Source organism: Procambarus clarkii, unplaced genomic scaffold (assembly GCF_040958095.1).
Source record: "Procambarus clarkii isolate CNS0578487 unplaced genomic scaffold, FALCON_Pclarkii_2.0 HiC_scaffold_103, whole genome shotgun sequence".
Taxonomy (NCBI): Eukaryota; Metazoa; Arthropoda; class Malacostraca; order Decapoda; family Cambaridae; genus Procambarus; species Procambarus clarkii.
In genome coordinates, this window is record NW_027189136.1 from 68,719 (window position 1) to 85,519 (window position 16,801).

General features: G+C 43.4%; 1 protein-coding gene across 1 annotated transcript; it reads right to left on the reverse strand.

Moving 5' to 3' along the window:
- Nucleotides 1–14,565: 14,565 nt before the first annotated feature.
- LOC138360240 (uncharacterized) lies at nt 14,566–15,681 on the reverse strand. The gene has a single exon (XM_069320169.1). The coding sequence runs from the start codon at nt 15,679–15,681 to the stop codon at nt 14,566–14,568; it is 1,116 nt and encodes a 371-aa protein (XP_069176270.1).
- Nucleotides 15,682–16,801: the final 1,120 nt, after the last annotated feature.

Genomic DNA, 16,801 nt, shown 5'->3' on the forward strand with positions numbered 1-16,801 from the left:
ACCATGGTACGTTGACATCTGGACAGCTGTGCTCTGCTGGCAGGAACTCTGGCTTGGACAACCTCGTGTGATGGGAGGTGTCGGCTGGGTGAATGGTGTCATTATCACCGTCTCAGGTAACCGAGTGGTGGGGTTACCGGGAGTGTTGGGAGGGGGTGGGGTGTAACGTAACCCCCTCTCCACTGTACCAGAGGGGTGACCCCTCTGGCCTCAATGTTGGTTCACGAGTAGCTGGTACCGGGGACAGAGCGGTGTGGACAAGCAGACCTGGGGAAGACAGAATAACACTCCGACTGGCGGAAGCAAGGACTTTCCCCTGGGCTGTGGTGACAGGGTACAGCCCAAGGGTAGGTAAGGCATGTTCTCTGAATACATTCCATGACAAAATCTCAAAACAATTGCCAGTTTAAAAAAACTCTGATAAAAAAAAACATCTACTAAGGGACGAGACAGTTTACTGAAACTCTCCCTGCCTCGCCCGTGACCTTGTTAACATAGGGTGACAAGGCTGACCCCAGGTACCAATGAGAGTTGACAGAAGGGCCTCCTCTCCATCCTGGACAAGCCCAGCTGGGTCAGTCAACTCAGAAGGGTCAGGAATGGGAATCGCTGAAGGCAGTTCCAGTTCCTCCCTGGCAACGTAACACTTTAATTTGTTGACATGAATAGTTGTGTCACTCTGGTCATCAAAGATTCCCCTGATCAGAAAATTAACTGGTCCAAGCTTCTTAATTACTCTATATGGTCCACGCCATCTAGGTGCTAGCTTCCTACTTTGATTGGCAGGAGCCTTTTCATTTAACCTCATAACCAAGCTTCCCTCTCTAAGTGTCAACGGTTGAACCTTCTTATCATAATAGTGCGCATACCGGCTCCTCGCTGTCTTAGAAGCCTCAGCAGCAATCCTCCAAGCATTTCTCATTTTAGAGAGGATTTCTGAAGGATAATCCTCACCGTACACAACCTCGTGTCTGTTAAGCAGACCTGATGGGAAGTTACATGAGCGCCCCGTGAAAAGCAGCAGTGGTTGTGTGTTAATTGACTGATGAATGGCAGTGTTCAAGGCTAGTTGAACATAGGGGAGTTGTTCATCCCAGGTGGCCGCATCTTTCTCTGCAAGAATTGCTAGCATATCCTTAATTGTACGATTGGTTCTTTCAGTCATACCGTTTGCTTGCGGATGGTAAGCAGTCGTGAGGGCTGTTGTTGTTTCTAAAATTTTACAAACTTCTTTAAAAGTGTTACCAACGAACTCTTGACCTCTGTCAGATACTAATACTTTAGGTGGTCCAAACACAGTGACAAATTTACTTAAGAAAGCGTCTGCAACCGTCTGCGCGTCCTTACGAGGAAGAGCAACCAAGGTAGTGAACCGGGACAGATGATCCACTAGCACCAACACGTAGCGATTACCAGAATGACTAGTATGTAAATCAATCAAATCCGCTCCCACTCGATCTAAAGGCTCAAAAATGTCAGGGAACTCTTGTAGTGGCGCCTGTACCTTAGGGGTACCTTTTCTCCTTTGACAATTCGGACACGATCTGACAAACTTAGTGATATAAGATAACATCCTAGGAAAATAGAATAAAGTTTTAGCTCTCATATAGGTCTTAAAGACCCCAGGGTGACCAGCGATCTTAGATGCATGCGCAAGTTTCACGGCTGAGGATCTTAACACGTCGGGGATGACTAACTGGTAAACCGCACGATCTTTCATGTCGTTAACATAATATAGGACACCCTTCTGCAGGTCAAAATGCTGCAGGGGAAAGTTACCTTTCTTCATAGGGTATTTACCACCCTCCAAATATTCAATTATTTCCTTCCATCGCTGTTCTCCCATTTGAAATTCTCTCATTTTATCACTTGCAATAGTTTCAATGTTGACATTTACGTTAACTGACGCGACGTTCCTACTCAACGTGTCTGGCACAACATGAGATGGTCCAGGCTTATAAAGGATCTGAAACGAGTGAGCTGACAACTCATGAGACCAACGGGACATCCGGGGACACTTTGTTTTCTTTTTAAATATATATGTGAGAGCTCTGTGATCTGTGAAAATAACAAAATGACGTTGGAATAGGTAAGGCTCAAAATAACGAACACTTTCAACCACAGCAAGCGCTTCCTTGTCTGTTGCTGAGTATCTAACCTCAGGTCCCTTCACTTTTCTGCTGAAATACGCCACAGGGTGGGGATGGTTCTCTGAATCACGCTGCATTAAGCACCCACCTATGGCAATACCACTAGCGTCTGTATGCACCTCCCACTCCTTATCAAAGTCAGGCACAGCTAATACTGGGGCGGTAATTAATTGACTTTTGAGCCTAGTATAAGCCTCATCGTGTTCTAAGGTCCACATAAATTTAGCATTCTTCTTTACAAGGTCAGTTAAAGGCGCTGTTATACTAGCAAATCCCTCAATATGGCGGCGGAAGTATCCGGCTGCTCCCAGAAACCGGCGCACATCCCTTGCTGACCTAGGCCTGGGCATCTCAGCAATGGCGCGGCATGAGTCTGGGTCAGGGCGGATGCCATCTGTGCTCACCTGGAACCCCAGAAATTTGAGTTTCTGAGATGCCAGGGTGCACTTGTTGATATTTAATTTGAACCCTGCCTTGTCTAACAATGAAAGTGTCTCAGTCAAGTCCCTCAGGTGCTCATCAAATGACCTGGAATAGATAACCACGTCATCCAGGTATGCTAATGAATGCCTACCTAGCACAGGGCTGAGGATGTAGTTAATAGCCCTCTGAAATGAGGAAGGGGCTGTCTTGAGCCCAAAAGGCATGCGCTTAAACTGAAACTGGTGAACCCCATCAGAGAATGCTGTTTTCTCACGGTCCTTAACTGCCACCGGAATAGCCCAATATGCTGACTTTGCATCCAGAGTGGAGAAATACTTGGCTGCCGCGAACTGATCTATAATTTCCTGAATCCGAGGTAAGGGGTACACGTCCCCCTTTGTTATTTCATTAACTTTCCGATAGTCGACACAAAACCGGTAACTACCATCCGGTTTGCGCACCAGCACCACAGGAGACAGCCATGGTGAAGTGCTTGGTTCTATAACTCCCTGTCTTAACATCTTCTGACACTCCTCTCTGATAGTTTTCTTAGCCTGTTCCGGGAGCCTCCATTGTCTCGTGTACACGGGCTCGTGGTCACCTGTTGGAATGGTGTGCTCAATTCTGTCTAACAACCCAATTTGATCGTCATCCGTTGCAAATAATTTGGGGAACATACGCAAAACTTCCCGCACCCGTTTCCTCTCTAACTGTGGAATGTGCTGTAAATCTAGTGCTGATATTAATTTATTCAAATTGTTGGCATCGCAAAGTGGCGTGAGCACCGTTGTGTCGTGCTTAGCAGTCTTACTAGTGTCTTTAACATTAAGAGCGCCACATTGCTTAGTGTCTGTAATAGCTTCCGATGGATCTGATTGAAAGATCGATGTCTCCTCTAAGATAATACCCTGAGACACTCGATCACCCACTCTGAAGCGGTAGGTCTTGTGTGAGAGATTGACTACAGGTATGAGGGCACCTTTGTCCAGGACAACAATTAAGTGGTGGGGAATTAATAGTTTATCAAACCTGCCGGCCACCAGAAGGGTAGAACCAGGCTGGATATGACGACCCACGGCCACCCTAAGGAACCTAAATGATCGTGGTGGGCAAGTCTGCTTGTCAAAAGCATGTAAAATACACGACTTCTTATTATTGTCTGGAGGAGACTGAAACAAAAATTTCGCGTAATTGGCATGATGTTTCTGCTTCCGCTGGATGGAAGCTACAACCGGGGGATGGTCAGTCAATGTCACCGGATAGGATACAGTTCCTAATTTCAACCGGCAATGTCTCGCTCCTTTCTCAGCAGACAGAATATGAAAACCTGTGTAAGAAATCCATGCCAATCAAGATATCACCCGGATAAGCAAGATTCTGAACCACTGTACAAGTGTGAGGGTACGACCCATCATGACCTATTTCAAAATTAATTGTGGCCTGACCCAAGATGTCAATTTGTCCCCCATTAACTGCTGTGAGCTGCTTACTACTACATTTAAGCCGTGCATGTTTGAATTTGCTGAAGGCTGAACGCTTAATGAGTGTTGCTTGGCTACCTGTGTCCATGAAAGCAATTAAACCCTCACCCTCAACTTTGACTTCAAAAGTAGGGCGACCATCCTTAAAGTAATCTGGTGACGGCACTTCCTTAAGCCGAATACTCGTACACGCTTTCCTAAAATGACCTTTTCCATGACAGGTCCAACATTTCTCCTTACTAATACTATTTAATGTAGAAGAAATCTTACCACAAGTACAAACTACTCCCGGGGAGGCAACACTGGGGGGATGGGCGGGGGAAGCAGGGTGGGGGTGGGGAGTGTTGGAGGGGGAGGATATGACAGGAGATATGAGGGAGGCGGGGAGGGCTGGTGGGGGGTTGAGGGACTGGGCGCAGGGCAGGGAGGATGGAAGTGGAGGGAGAGTGGAGGGCGCGTGGATGAGTGACACCGACTCAGGGTGTGGCGGGAGGTTGGAGGGTGGGAGGGGTGGGAACTGAGGGGAAGGATTGTGAGGGTGGACGGGTGGAGTGGGACAATGCTGAGAGGGGAGGGGCTGAACAAGCAAGGTGTGGGTGGAGTGACCTTGAGTGGGGACGGTGGGGACGGTGGAAGAAAATGGAGCAGGGTGGGTGGAGGAAACAAGGGCGGGTAGGGTGGGTGGGAACTGGGTGGGGTAGGTGTAGGGAACTTGGGGCGGGAACTGAGAGGGAAAAGAGGGGGAATGCAACCCTATTGAGAACCCCTTCCATTCTGATAACATCTGAGTGGACATATAAAATCAAACAAATCACCAATAAAGATATAATTCCACAAAATAACACAATATCTGTAACTTTGTCACCGAGCGTCATATTAACTTGAAATTTCAACACAATGTCCTATGTAACGAATGAACATTAAAAAGTAAATCAGAACAAATGCACACTCGCTGTAAACACAATATACACCGCGCGGAGCGAAAGATGTGTGGACATACGACAGTACCCTTCCCAAGTGGACGAGAGTTATGACCGCGCGCCCAAGATGAAACAGGTGTTGATACCTTAGTATAAGCAAGCTCTCTGATCGTAGCACGAGAAACACATGTACACATATGTGCACACAAGAGGCGTCAGGTGTACATCCAACCTTATCGACACTGAAATTCCTTACACTTATAAAAAAAATCTGAGTAAAATAATAAAACAAAAAGTTATAGTATAATTAATTATGAATTCCCTTAACTAATTGTAAGACTACTCTCGTGGTGATTAAAACTACGATTGTTCCTCGGTAAGCTACGCCTGTTAACTACGTCTGACCCGCCCTTGGGGAAAAACATCCAACACTAGCAGCCGTCCTTCCTAAGACACAATTCACGACTAGAATGTTTGAGGTCAGTCTCGCTGCCAACATGACCCCCTCTATGATGATAACTCAGCTACACTCTAGGTGACGGAGCACCGTCTGCGGCCTTATCGTTAAGATCTAGAACTCGAGGCAACTCCATGTACCTCAGAAATATATCAGTAAGCGTCCTTCACTGACAATTTCCCAGACAACCTGCCGAACAGATTGCTGTACAACCTATAACTGGGTTGTACACCCCTGGAAGCTATGAAGAGAAACGAGAACTAATTTCTGTCCATAGATTTCAGAGCGAAGCGCATACCCCAAACTTTTCATCTAGTTTCCTGTATGTCACACTAATCATAACACTTAAAATACGTGTGGCCCCGAGCAACGAAATCGCGAGCCCGCCTAAACTAACAAACAACGACGTGGCCAACTGAGCAGCCGCCGGCGCGCAGGACTCCAATAAAGTGTGAACACACCCACAATTTATTGGACCACCGCTAGCACCATTGTAACACCACTCTACTGTGTACCACTACTATAATGCACCACTATAATGGAACACCACTATAATGGAACACTGCTTTTCCTGAGTAACACTTCCTCATCGGTTGCACTTGATAACACTGTTATGAGCTGACATATGATGGATACACCGGAACCAAAGGTACACTGCCAATAAGGAAATGCTAACACAAGGATTAAATACGCTGCCACCATCTGCCTTTGACCATTGAAACTATATCAAGCAACGAGGCAAGAAACATTGCTTGACTAGGAGAGTACTTTCTATGACTGTCATTAATTATGAAAATGGTTGTCAGCCACTATATCCAAAAGGCTAAGAGGATTCAACAATTGAAACAGACGGGAAATTTCACGTAAGTTTATTGAGACCAAAATTATGTCAATCACAAATTATAAATCCTACTCTAACACTGGCAAAAAGTTAAGAAATTTGGACATGGAACAAAAACTCAGAGATCACACACATTACCTTAAGCTATCTGTCTCTCCCTGGCTGAGATGTTCTTCACAGCCCCGCTCTCGATCCCGGTGTACCGCACTCTGTGTTCCCTAAGTCCCTAAAGGACCTTGTAGTGTATGTGTACTGTATGTGTAGTGTATGTGTAGTGTATGTTTAGCGTATGTGTAGTGTATGTGAAGTGTATGTGTAGTGTATGTGTATGTGTAGTGTATGTGTAGTGTACGTGTAGTGTATGTGTAGTGTATGTGTAGTGTATGTGTAGTGTGTGCAGTGTATGTGTGGTGTACGTGTATTCTGTGTGTAGTGAATGTGTAGTGTAGGTGTAGTGTACGTGTAGTGTATGTGTAGTGATTGTGTAGTGTACGTGTAGTGTATGTGTGTAGTGTACGTGTAGTGTATGTGTAGTGTACGTGTAGTGTGTGTGTGTAGTGTATGTGTAGTGTATGTGTATTGTATGTGTAGTGTACATGTAGGGTATGTGTAGTGTACGTGTAGTGTATGTGTAGTGTATGTGTAGTATATGTGTAGTATATGTGTAGTGTATGTGTAGTGTATGTATAGTGTACTCACCTAATTGTACTCACCTAATTGTGCTTGCGGGGGTTGAGCTTTGGCTCTTTGGTCCCGCCTCTCAACTGTCAATCAACTGGTGTACAGATTCCTGAGCCTACTGGGCTCTATCATATCTACATTTGAAGTGTGTGTAGTGCATGTGTAGTGTATGTGTAGTGTACGTGTAGTGTACGTGTAGTTTACGTGTAGTGTATGTGTAGTGTATGTGTAGTTTATGTGTAGTGTGTGCAGTGTATGTGTAGTGTACGTGTATTGTATGTGTAGTGTATGTGTAGTGTATGTGTAGTGTATGTGTAGTGTATGTGTAGTGTTTGTGTAGTGTATGTGTAGTGTGTGCAGTGTATGTGTAGTGTACGTGTATTGTATGTGTAGTGTATGTGTAGTGTACGTGTAGTGTACGTGTAGTGTATGTGTAGTGTATGTGTAGTGTACGTGTAGTGTATGTGTAGTGTATGTGTAGTGTATGTGTAGTGAATGTGTAGTATATGTGTAGTACATGTGTAGTGTATGTGTAGTGTATGTGTAGTGTATGTGTAGTGTATGTGTAGTGTATGTGTAGTATATGTGTAGTGTATGTGTAGTGTTCGTGTAGTATGTGTGTAGTGTATGTGTAGTGTACGTGTAGTGTACGTGTAGTGTATGTGAATGTGTATGTGTAGTGTATCTGTAGTGTATGTGAGTAGTGTAAAAGGAGACACATGGGGAATTGATTTTCAGAAACAGTTGGGCACTTCCATGCCGACTCGACCTTGGCGGGCGGATTCGACCAACAATTTATTTTAGGTGGTTAGGTTAGGGCACAGTCAGCGCGCACCTGGCTGGCTGGCGGGGGTGTGGTGGTCCATTCCCCCCAGGGGTACCCAGGGCTCACCACCCAGGGTGTACCCGAGGAACTGGTGCCCTATCCTAACCTGTTTTTTCACTTTTTGTCTCTTTGCTTTAAGATGAGTCTAGGGCCTCAAGAAGGGGGTCTCTACTTATGAGAGGTACCGAGGATGAATGTTCAATAGTTGGAAACCAAAAAATACACTGGTGAAAGGCATATAAACGTTTTTTGGAGTATTTTAAAGGCACTAGTATATGTGTGCGTGTGTTTTTTATGTAAATACAATATATCTGTTTTTTTTTAATTCCTGCTGAGAAGTGTATCTGAAATAAAGGGTTTGTCTTTACATTTGGTAAGGTTTCAATAATCAGGTAAAAAATAAAATGAGAAAGACTCGAGTTATATTTTTTCATCAGTTACCCCAGATTATTGTCCCCATTTTCTCTAGATTCCGTTTCACAGAAAACATCTTCACGGGCGGTCCAGTCCCGTTTTCGTCGAGGGGGAAACTAAGATAATTGACAGAAAAAAAAATATATGCAAGTTCCATTTTTATTTCCAAACACTGGTTAGTTTAATTATTAAGATCAGGAGTTTGCTTATTATTCAGATCTGGAAACAACAACGTATTATTATTATTTCATGTTTTTTTTCATCTAAACATATGGAAACAAGTATTTATGTTTTAATTTTAGAGGAAAGAACATTATCAAATATTTGTTTTTTTTCATAGGAAAGAGCAAACATCAGAAAAGACATAATTCATTCATTCAGTATTATAGATATCCCCCCCACCGGTAAATTAAAAACATTATTTATTTTCATCGTCAGTTCTTTTTTATTTAACAAATAAAAAAACTACAACAAATACATAACATTATAATACACATAACTGCAATAAGATATGACACTGCAATACATTCAATTTAATTAAGTTTTCGCATGACGCCCGAGGACAATAAAGCTGCTTCGTGCATGGTCGGCGTGAACAAGTCCATGGTTGGAGTGGGCTCTACATAGTCTGGCTCATAGAATTTTCTCTGGCCACACTCGAAGAGGTCCGAGACCTCATCATCGAATCCCTCTACCGGCTCGAACTGTGTTGTGAACATGTCAATCGTAGCCAGGCCCAACTCTTCCATGGCTAACGATTGATTTTCACTAAACAGTTCCACCACGGCGTTTAAGGTCTGTGAAGACAATATGTCCTCCGCGTTCAGCTCTTGTGTCTTAGGTGCCATAGGGGATACGCGGCACACCGTGGCTAATTTCTGGGGGGTCTGTCGGACATCCTCGTCTTCACTCTCGCTAATGTGGGTAACTGCCTCCCGCTGGCGGGTCGCTGGGGGAGGCGGGTTAGGGCGTCTTGTAGGAGGTACATATCCCGAGGTAGATGGCTGGGGGGAAGCCTCGCGGTTGCTCGACTTCTTATCATATGGGGTCGTCGTCGTCGTCCTCTTGCGTCGGCCTCGCGTAGATAGCCTAGCCCGACAGGGCCCCGGTGCAGGCCCCTGTGCAGGCCGTTCCCAGGTTATTTTGCATTCTTCCACAGGGCGACTTGTTGGCTTTGCAATGTCCTTCATCAAAGGCGCTGTCGAAGCTTTCGTTTTTAGAGCTATCTCTCCACTCTTCGCCGCCTTCTTAGCTTTGGGCTCTGTTGTTGTTGTTGTTGTTGCCTTCGTTTTCAGAGCCATCTCTCCACTCTTCGCCTTCTTAGCTTTGGGCTCTTTTGTTGTTGTTGTTGCCGTTATTGGGAATGGTCCTGGCCCCGCCGGGGTCGGCACCGCAGTCATTGCTACCACCCGTGAATCCATAGAGTCAACAACAAGGCGGGCCGTGGGGCGGGACTCTGGCGCCGGCCGCGTCTCAGGCAGGGGCATGGGCACCGTCGGCTTGGGGTGCATAGTGGCCACAACGACATCTGGCACTGGCCCCGGCATCTCCGTAGTCTCAGGCGAGGTCGTAGGTGAAGTTGATGAAGTTTTGGGGGCTTGACACATCGGCCGAACATTGGCAACACCACTACTCTTCAATATATCCGCTACATCATGGGGCGTCACCCCAGCTGGCAGGATGAGAGCAGTCCCAAAGTTTAAATTGATCCCGCCAGTCACCTCAATTTTTGAGCATCCGTTCAACAATTCTGCAAATAAAAAAAAAAAAACATTAATAAAATTTTATATTCACCAACAAGAAACATAAAAACACACACACACACACACACACACGTTCTCACCTATATCAGAGTTATGTTAAAAAAAAAAAAAATAAAAAAAAATAAAAAAAAAAATCACCACGGGCAAATTCCATTTTCAAAAACTTCGCTTGTGGGCTTCTAATGATGACCAGAACCAAGGGCGTTCGTCGGTGGGCAAGTTACGTCAATGGGCCTCAAAGGGCCTTAGGACTGGGCTTATATATATACCCCTAAAAACCTCTACCCCCTCCCTCACCCCCCCACCCCCTCAGGCAAGCTAGGTCACCTGCTCACACAGGTTATTGCACGCCTCCTGGGAATCATCTCCCAGGCAAAATGTTGTTTGACAGAGTGGCATATTCAGGTTATCATACGTAAATTTCACAACCAAAGCGTCATTTTTGCTGTGTTGTTCATATTTAAAATCCTGCGCAAATTTCCGAAGCGCTTTTCCCACCCCTAGATGGGATAAATAGTAGGTGAAGTATAACGCATAGTTCCCGCAGAAATAAGTTTCCAACTGCTGTATTCTGTCATTGAATATGTGCAAATCATATTTTTCAGAGCTATTCAATATAACCTTAAAATATTTCGAATACGTTTCAATTCTCGGGTTTCCAAAACTATCAAGAATGACAATTTCTGTCTTAGTCATTGCTTTGGCTATACAAAATGTAACCCAATGACCCATTGTATCTGCAGATTCTGCATCTAGTGTATTAATTATAAATACCACAGGATGGTTATAGATCTTTTTCAAAATTTTTCTTGCATCATTGGCGAGATAACATCCCAGATATTGCACCTCCCGACCCAACACCCCGTTCAGCGCTTCGTTAATTTCAAGACAATTCATAGCTTTACGCTCTCGTATCACAAACTATTCTACGTTCCGCATTAATTTTCAGGATGCCAGTGGTGCCACCATAAAGCAAAATGACTTTATTTCCCACCACAGGTATTTTAAATTCTAGACTAATTCTCAGGTTGCCAGACACTTCCAGGGGCATTGCGTCCTTTATAGTTTCGGGCTGTAAATTGAAAGCCAGTATAGTGCCGCCGTTAACAAATGCGTCATAGGATAGCGTGTGGGTATTATCGAAACCTAAAGCTTGTAGCGTCGTATAATATAATTTTGCGCAGTTGTGTGGAAAAGCGCAAGCAATATTAAATAAAGTAGTGCTATTCAGAGTTATAAATACACTCGTGAGCTGACAATTCTCAAAATATAATGGGTTCTGGGCATAGCCTCCTGACATTGCCTCCATATCTACGATAATCATGTATAAACGCTCAGGAACTACAGTTCCCCAGGGTTGATCCATTGTAATTGTCCGCTGTCCTGTGCCCAGTATATAAGTCTTTAATAGGGTTTTGTTAAACGTATATGTTATCGGGGTGTTATTTTGTATCAATGCCTTATTAATGGCCGTTAAGCCGGCCGGGTATGGCATTATGCGATCTATCCACAACCTCGCCATCTTAATATGGTATTTAAAGTTAGCATTATCCCTTTCGCTATGAATAATCCATTTATCCGGGTTCAGTTCGAGGCGAATGCGCACATCCACATTATCCAGAACGTATTCGCTAATTGTAGTAACATCCGCCAATAATTTAAAGCATGTGTGCACACCCATAGTTTTCATCTCAGTCATTTGCTGCTCCCTTTCCTCAGTCATTGCAGCAAAATATTCGTCGGAAAATCTGCTGGGGTCATTACCTTTAAAGAAATGCGCCAGTTTCCAATATCTCTCAGCTTCGCACCCCGAAATAGTAGTCAGCAGCTTTATATAACTCCAGTATGAGAATAGAGAGTTAGTTTCGACCACAGTCTCATTGAAATACACTACTATAGATTTGAATAAAGTCTGTGATAGACCATTACTAATTGTTACATTTTCTGTATCCCCTATCGCACTAGCTCCATCTTCGCCCGTTACTGCTAGCGATAGTTCCAAAGCCAATGACGACATATCTAGAAAGTGGCCATTCATGCCTTTAATGTTAAATTCAAGATACGTATCTCTAAATTTATTGCCCCCAGTATTTAGTGGCAAAACATCAATAGTTTGACGCGAGGCTATAGTGGCCTCTACCATCCTAGCGGAGAACGGCTTGGGAAAGGCGTCAGTTATTGCAGTGGCATAATTCCCCAGTGGTACTTGCAGCCCCGCCATGCTATCTTGTCAATAATTGTTTCGAGGGTGATTCAATTTTTAAGCAAACACGTCATTATATTTCCCTCCGTCGATTTTCCTGAACAAATTTCTTGTTTTGCTTTGTTTTTGTTTTTTGTCTTAATCCTTCTGTTCCTTTTTTTTTTTCTTAACGACCCGCCCGCCCGCAATTTGCTTCCCAACATGTTTTAATGTTTCTAGGCCTCTATGTTTGAGCGACTGTTTCAATGTGCGTTCGCCGCTGTTTATGTCTTGCATGACATCCTGGCCCATACTCAATGCAGCAGGGGCCAAGGTTCTCATCAAGAATGGTGCCGCTCGCTTCGCCAGTCTAGTTATGAAACTAAAAATCCCACCCCCTCGCACATGACGCCTAGTACTGTTAAAAATGCGGACATCCCCTAAACCGCCCCCTCTCCCGGAAACGGGGGGGCGTTAGGAGTATTAATAACTCCTCCACCGACGGCGGGGTAAAATCGACGCGCATTTTGCAACTAGATGCGAGGTAATGAAGATTATAGGCTTCAATGCTCAATTATATAACCCCCAAAGTCGGCCTTATATGCAAAACCGCAATCGTGCAGCCTCGCGCATCGAAATAAACAGGATTGCCTTCTTGATCGGTCATTGTAATGCTCACACTGTCGACAATTGAAGTGTTCAGAGGTTTATATAACTTCTTATTGCCACCGTCACTCCCATTCAAAGAGACAACGTCCAGTATATTGACTAACTGATCACCATAACTCGTAGGCATAATTTTGTCGCAATAAATACACAAATTATCCATCATTCCTCTCGGCTGTGGTGGGTAGACACATAAATCAGTTTCCTTGCCTGTCTCATATTTTATACCCCTGATTAAATATATGACATAATCCTCACCTGTCTCGGCGCCTATTACCTTCCCGATCGCACGCCCGAACGATAGCGAAATTCGACAAACCATATTATATACCTCTTCACCTGGTCTTTGGAACTGCGACATTATGGCGTCGCTGTATACGGCACTATATTTATTGCGATTATAGCTTGAATCGTATTTTATATACGTTGTTCCATATTTTGGATACAGCTTTTTATAAGCTTTATCTATAAAGCTCAATTCCTTGCTTGACAATATATTGGCTATTTCATTGTTAATTGCATTATTAATTTCCTTTATGCTTCCTGCCAAAATGTTGTTTTTCAGTAAAAACTTCGAATAGGTGTGTTTAAAGCCCGTCATTTGTACATTGGTGCATATTAAACCAACCCTCACATAACTCTCTAGATCGTCTTTCATAATCACTTAATGAGATGTGGGGAGCAATAATTTCTGTAAACACATTTCATAGGCGCGCGTGGGATTCAAATTTAATTCCTTATACAAGCGATTTGAAAAAGAGCTGGGAATGTTATCAGGATACAGATCTGCATTGGCAACGTTGGTCGCGTATATGATGTGAATGTCCATTCTGGCGACAGTACCAGGTCACGGGAGGGCAATGAATAAATGCTCAAATCGCCGTAATTTGTTTTTATTATGCCAACCATGAGGGGGCGACCCGATCCCCGCGACCACCGACCTTGACCCGCTTAGGAGGGAGGTCAGAGGCCGAACCAGACACGCCCCGTCTCCTGTTAATTCCCTCATCGTTAACCTGTCTGCGAGCCGCGGTGTTTCTAAATAGATCCATAGGAATTGAAGCCACATTAAAAAATAATTTTGCTAGAGGTAGTTTAGTAGGGGCAAATAAAGCATTGTGGACCGTCATCCCATATATAATATCATTAATTATATGCAAACCAGCCACAGGACTCATTATATTGCCATTAACGTCCCATTTAACAAGCCCACTCTCGTCGAAATATTTTAAAAGTGCCCTTGCATATTCGTGATGTATCGCTTTTAATCTCAGATTTATCAGATGTGCTACAGTAGGATTAGATCTTTCGGGCTGGGCGTTCTCAGTCGTCTGTTGCGGGGGCGTTGGCATCGGTATCTCTGGCACTGTCGGCAAAGGGGCCGGCACTCGCTCGTCCATTATTTTCCGCGGGAGTAAATAATACTCTCTCATTTGGTAAATAAACGCGACAACAGATTAACGGCAATGGGAAGGAGAATAGATAGGATATTACCAACCCGTTTGCTAGTTAATATTTTTTTTTTAATTGCCGTGGAAGGTTTTTTGCAAGCTACCACACGAATTAATGAACTATATTTTTTCAGTTTTTTTAAAACCTTGCTAGGCACGGGCAATTTATTTCTTAAAAGATTTTTAAATATTTCCGATAGGCAATTTATGTGTGGCTTTTTGAAATTTTCAATTAATTTCTTTCTGCTGGAGTACTTAAGACCGGCTAATAGTCTTATCAGATCCCAGTATTTCTGAACTAAAGGCTCCTTCATAGTTTCAGTACGTCATCGGCGTCGACCCATTGGTCGAATGATTGATCATAACCCTCGTATCTGACTTTATATTGCAACTGACCGTCAACTTCTCTCTTGCTCAAAACCTTTTCAATATTGAAGGAGGCGGGCAAATGGGTGAGGGCTAGTTCTTGTCTATAAAACCCTCCGTCAATATTGCCACCGTTCAAATCTTTCAAATAGTATAAAGGGACCCTCTGGCTATTGTCCACTCGCGCGATTGTGAAGATTTCTCGCGTATTCTGCTGTTTGAAACCTTTTTTAAATTTCGAAACGCGATCAGATAAAGTAATGCGTACTGTTTCGCCAACCTTCAGCTGTGGAATGATGCCCCGCGATGTTTTGCCTGGTTTTTTATACATTAAGTTAAATTGATTGACAATCTCTCTTGGTTTTGTTAAAGCATGCACCTCTCTGGGGGTTCTGCCCCCCAACCCTCGGTGTGGAGAGACATTATATGTTTTTAGAACGTCAGGCAGCACCCCTATATATTTCAATGTGTTGTGTGAAGTCATATACTTGTAAAGCTTAGTTTTCAAAGTGCGTATGAATCTTTCGGCTATGGATGCTTTTGTTTCCTGAGAAAATATACTATACAGCACAATTTTCTTAGAGGCCAACATCTTTTTCACACGCGCGTTGTAAAATTCACCCCCGCGATCTGAATTAATTTTCCGCACCCCGCGCGAGTGAGGTGTCTCTAGTATAGATTTCAGTGCCCTACACACAATGTTCGCGTCTTTACTAGTTAGCGGCACTACTTGAGCAAACCTGGAGTATATGTCCACACAAACAAGCAGATATTTGATGCCATTATTCATCCCGGCCAACTTCCCCATTTCTGCTAGATCAACAGACACATAAACCCGTGGTTTAGGACTCAAAACTCGTCGACGCGCGAATTTTCTAGGTTGTAAATAATGCAGCGTATATGCATCTGACGGTTTTAAGTAATCTTTCACATCGGCCAGTGTTATGTCAGAATTAAGTAATTTAGCTGCTTTATATAATCTCTGCACGCCTCCAAATCCCCCAGTGGAAGTAGGATCATTATAAACTCGATCGAGTATTTGCTGTTTCTTGCTCACCATTGATAAACTATTTCAAATGGTTTCTCTTCGACAATATTCCCGCGCAAAGTTATGCTGGCGGGTGTGCTTGACCCGAGATCTACAAATAAATAACCATAGGGTTTGGCTATGACCTTTTTATATATTTCTAGAAATTTCTTTGAATCCTGTTTCCCAAATATTTGACGTCCCAAAGTCTCAATTTGAGAAAGATCTCTTGATTTGACTAATAAGAAATAAGAGGCATTTAGGCTTATGTTCCTAGAATATTTTCCAGGGGAAAATATATTTTGCGTGATCAATATGGCAGAGATGTTATGATGACGCCCCCTGGTGAAAATATCAGAAACAATTTTTGAATTTGCGCTTTCAGTAAAGAGATCGTCGATTATTATCAGCATTGGGGAATTATCCATTTGCTCATCCAAAGGATCAATAATGGTCGAATGAGCAACAATTTTTCTATTAATTTGTGGATTGTTCATCAACTCAGAATATCCCCCACCACATATAATTATTCGAGCGAATGTTTCATGGTACTTGTGCACGAGTTTGTTGCATAAAAATGATTTCCTTGCATTTGAATAACCCGCTATTATCATCCGACATGGTTCCCTGAAAATGTTAAGATGGGCTTGAGATATTATCTCATCAGGTCTTTTCATGTTTGGGGCAGAGTCTCTACTGTTTAATATGCACACTGTGGAATGTTATATATATATATATATATATATATATATATATATATATATATATATATATATATATATATATATATATATATATATATATATATATATAACTGAAAACTCACACCCCAGAAGTGACTCGAACCCATACTCCCAGAAGCAACGCAACTGGTATGTACAAGACGCCTTAATCCACTTGACCATCACGACCGGACATAATGAGGTGATAGCCGAGGCTATTTGAACCACCCCACCGCCGGCACTCGGATAGTAATCTTGGGCATAGCATTTTACCAAATCACCTCATTCTTTGGGGCACACGTGAGGAACACAAATGCGAACAAGCCTGAATGGTCCCCAGGACAATATGCAACTGAAAACTCACACCCCAGAAGTGACTCGAACCCATACTCCCAGAAGCAACGCAACTGGTATGTACAAGACGCCTTAAT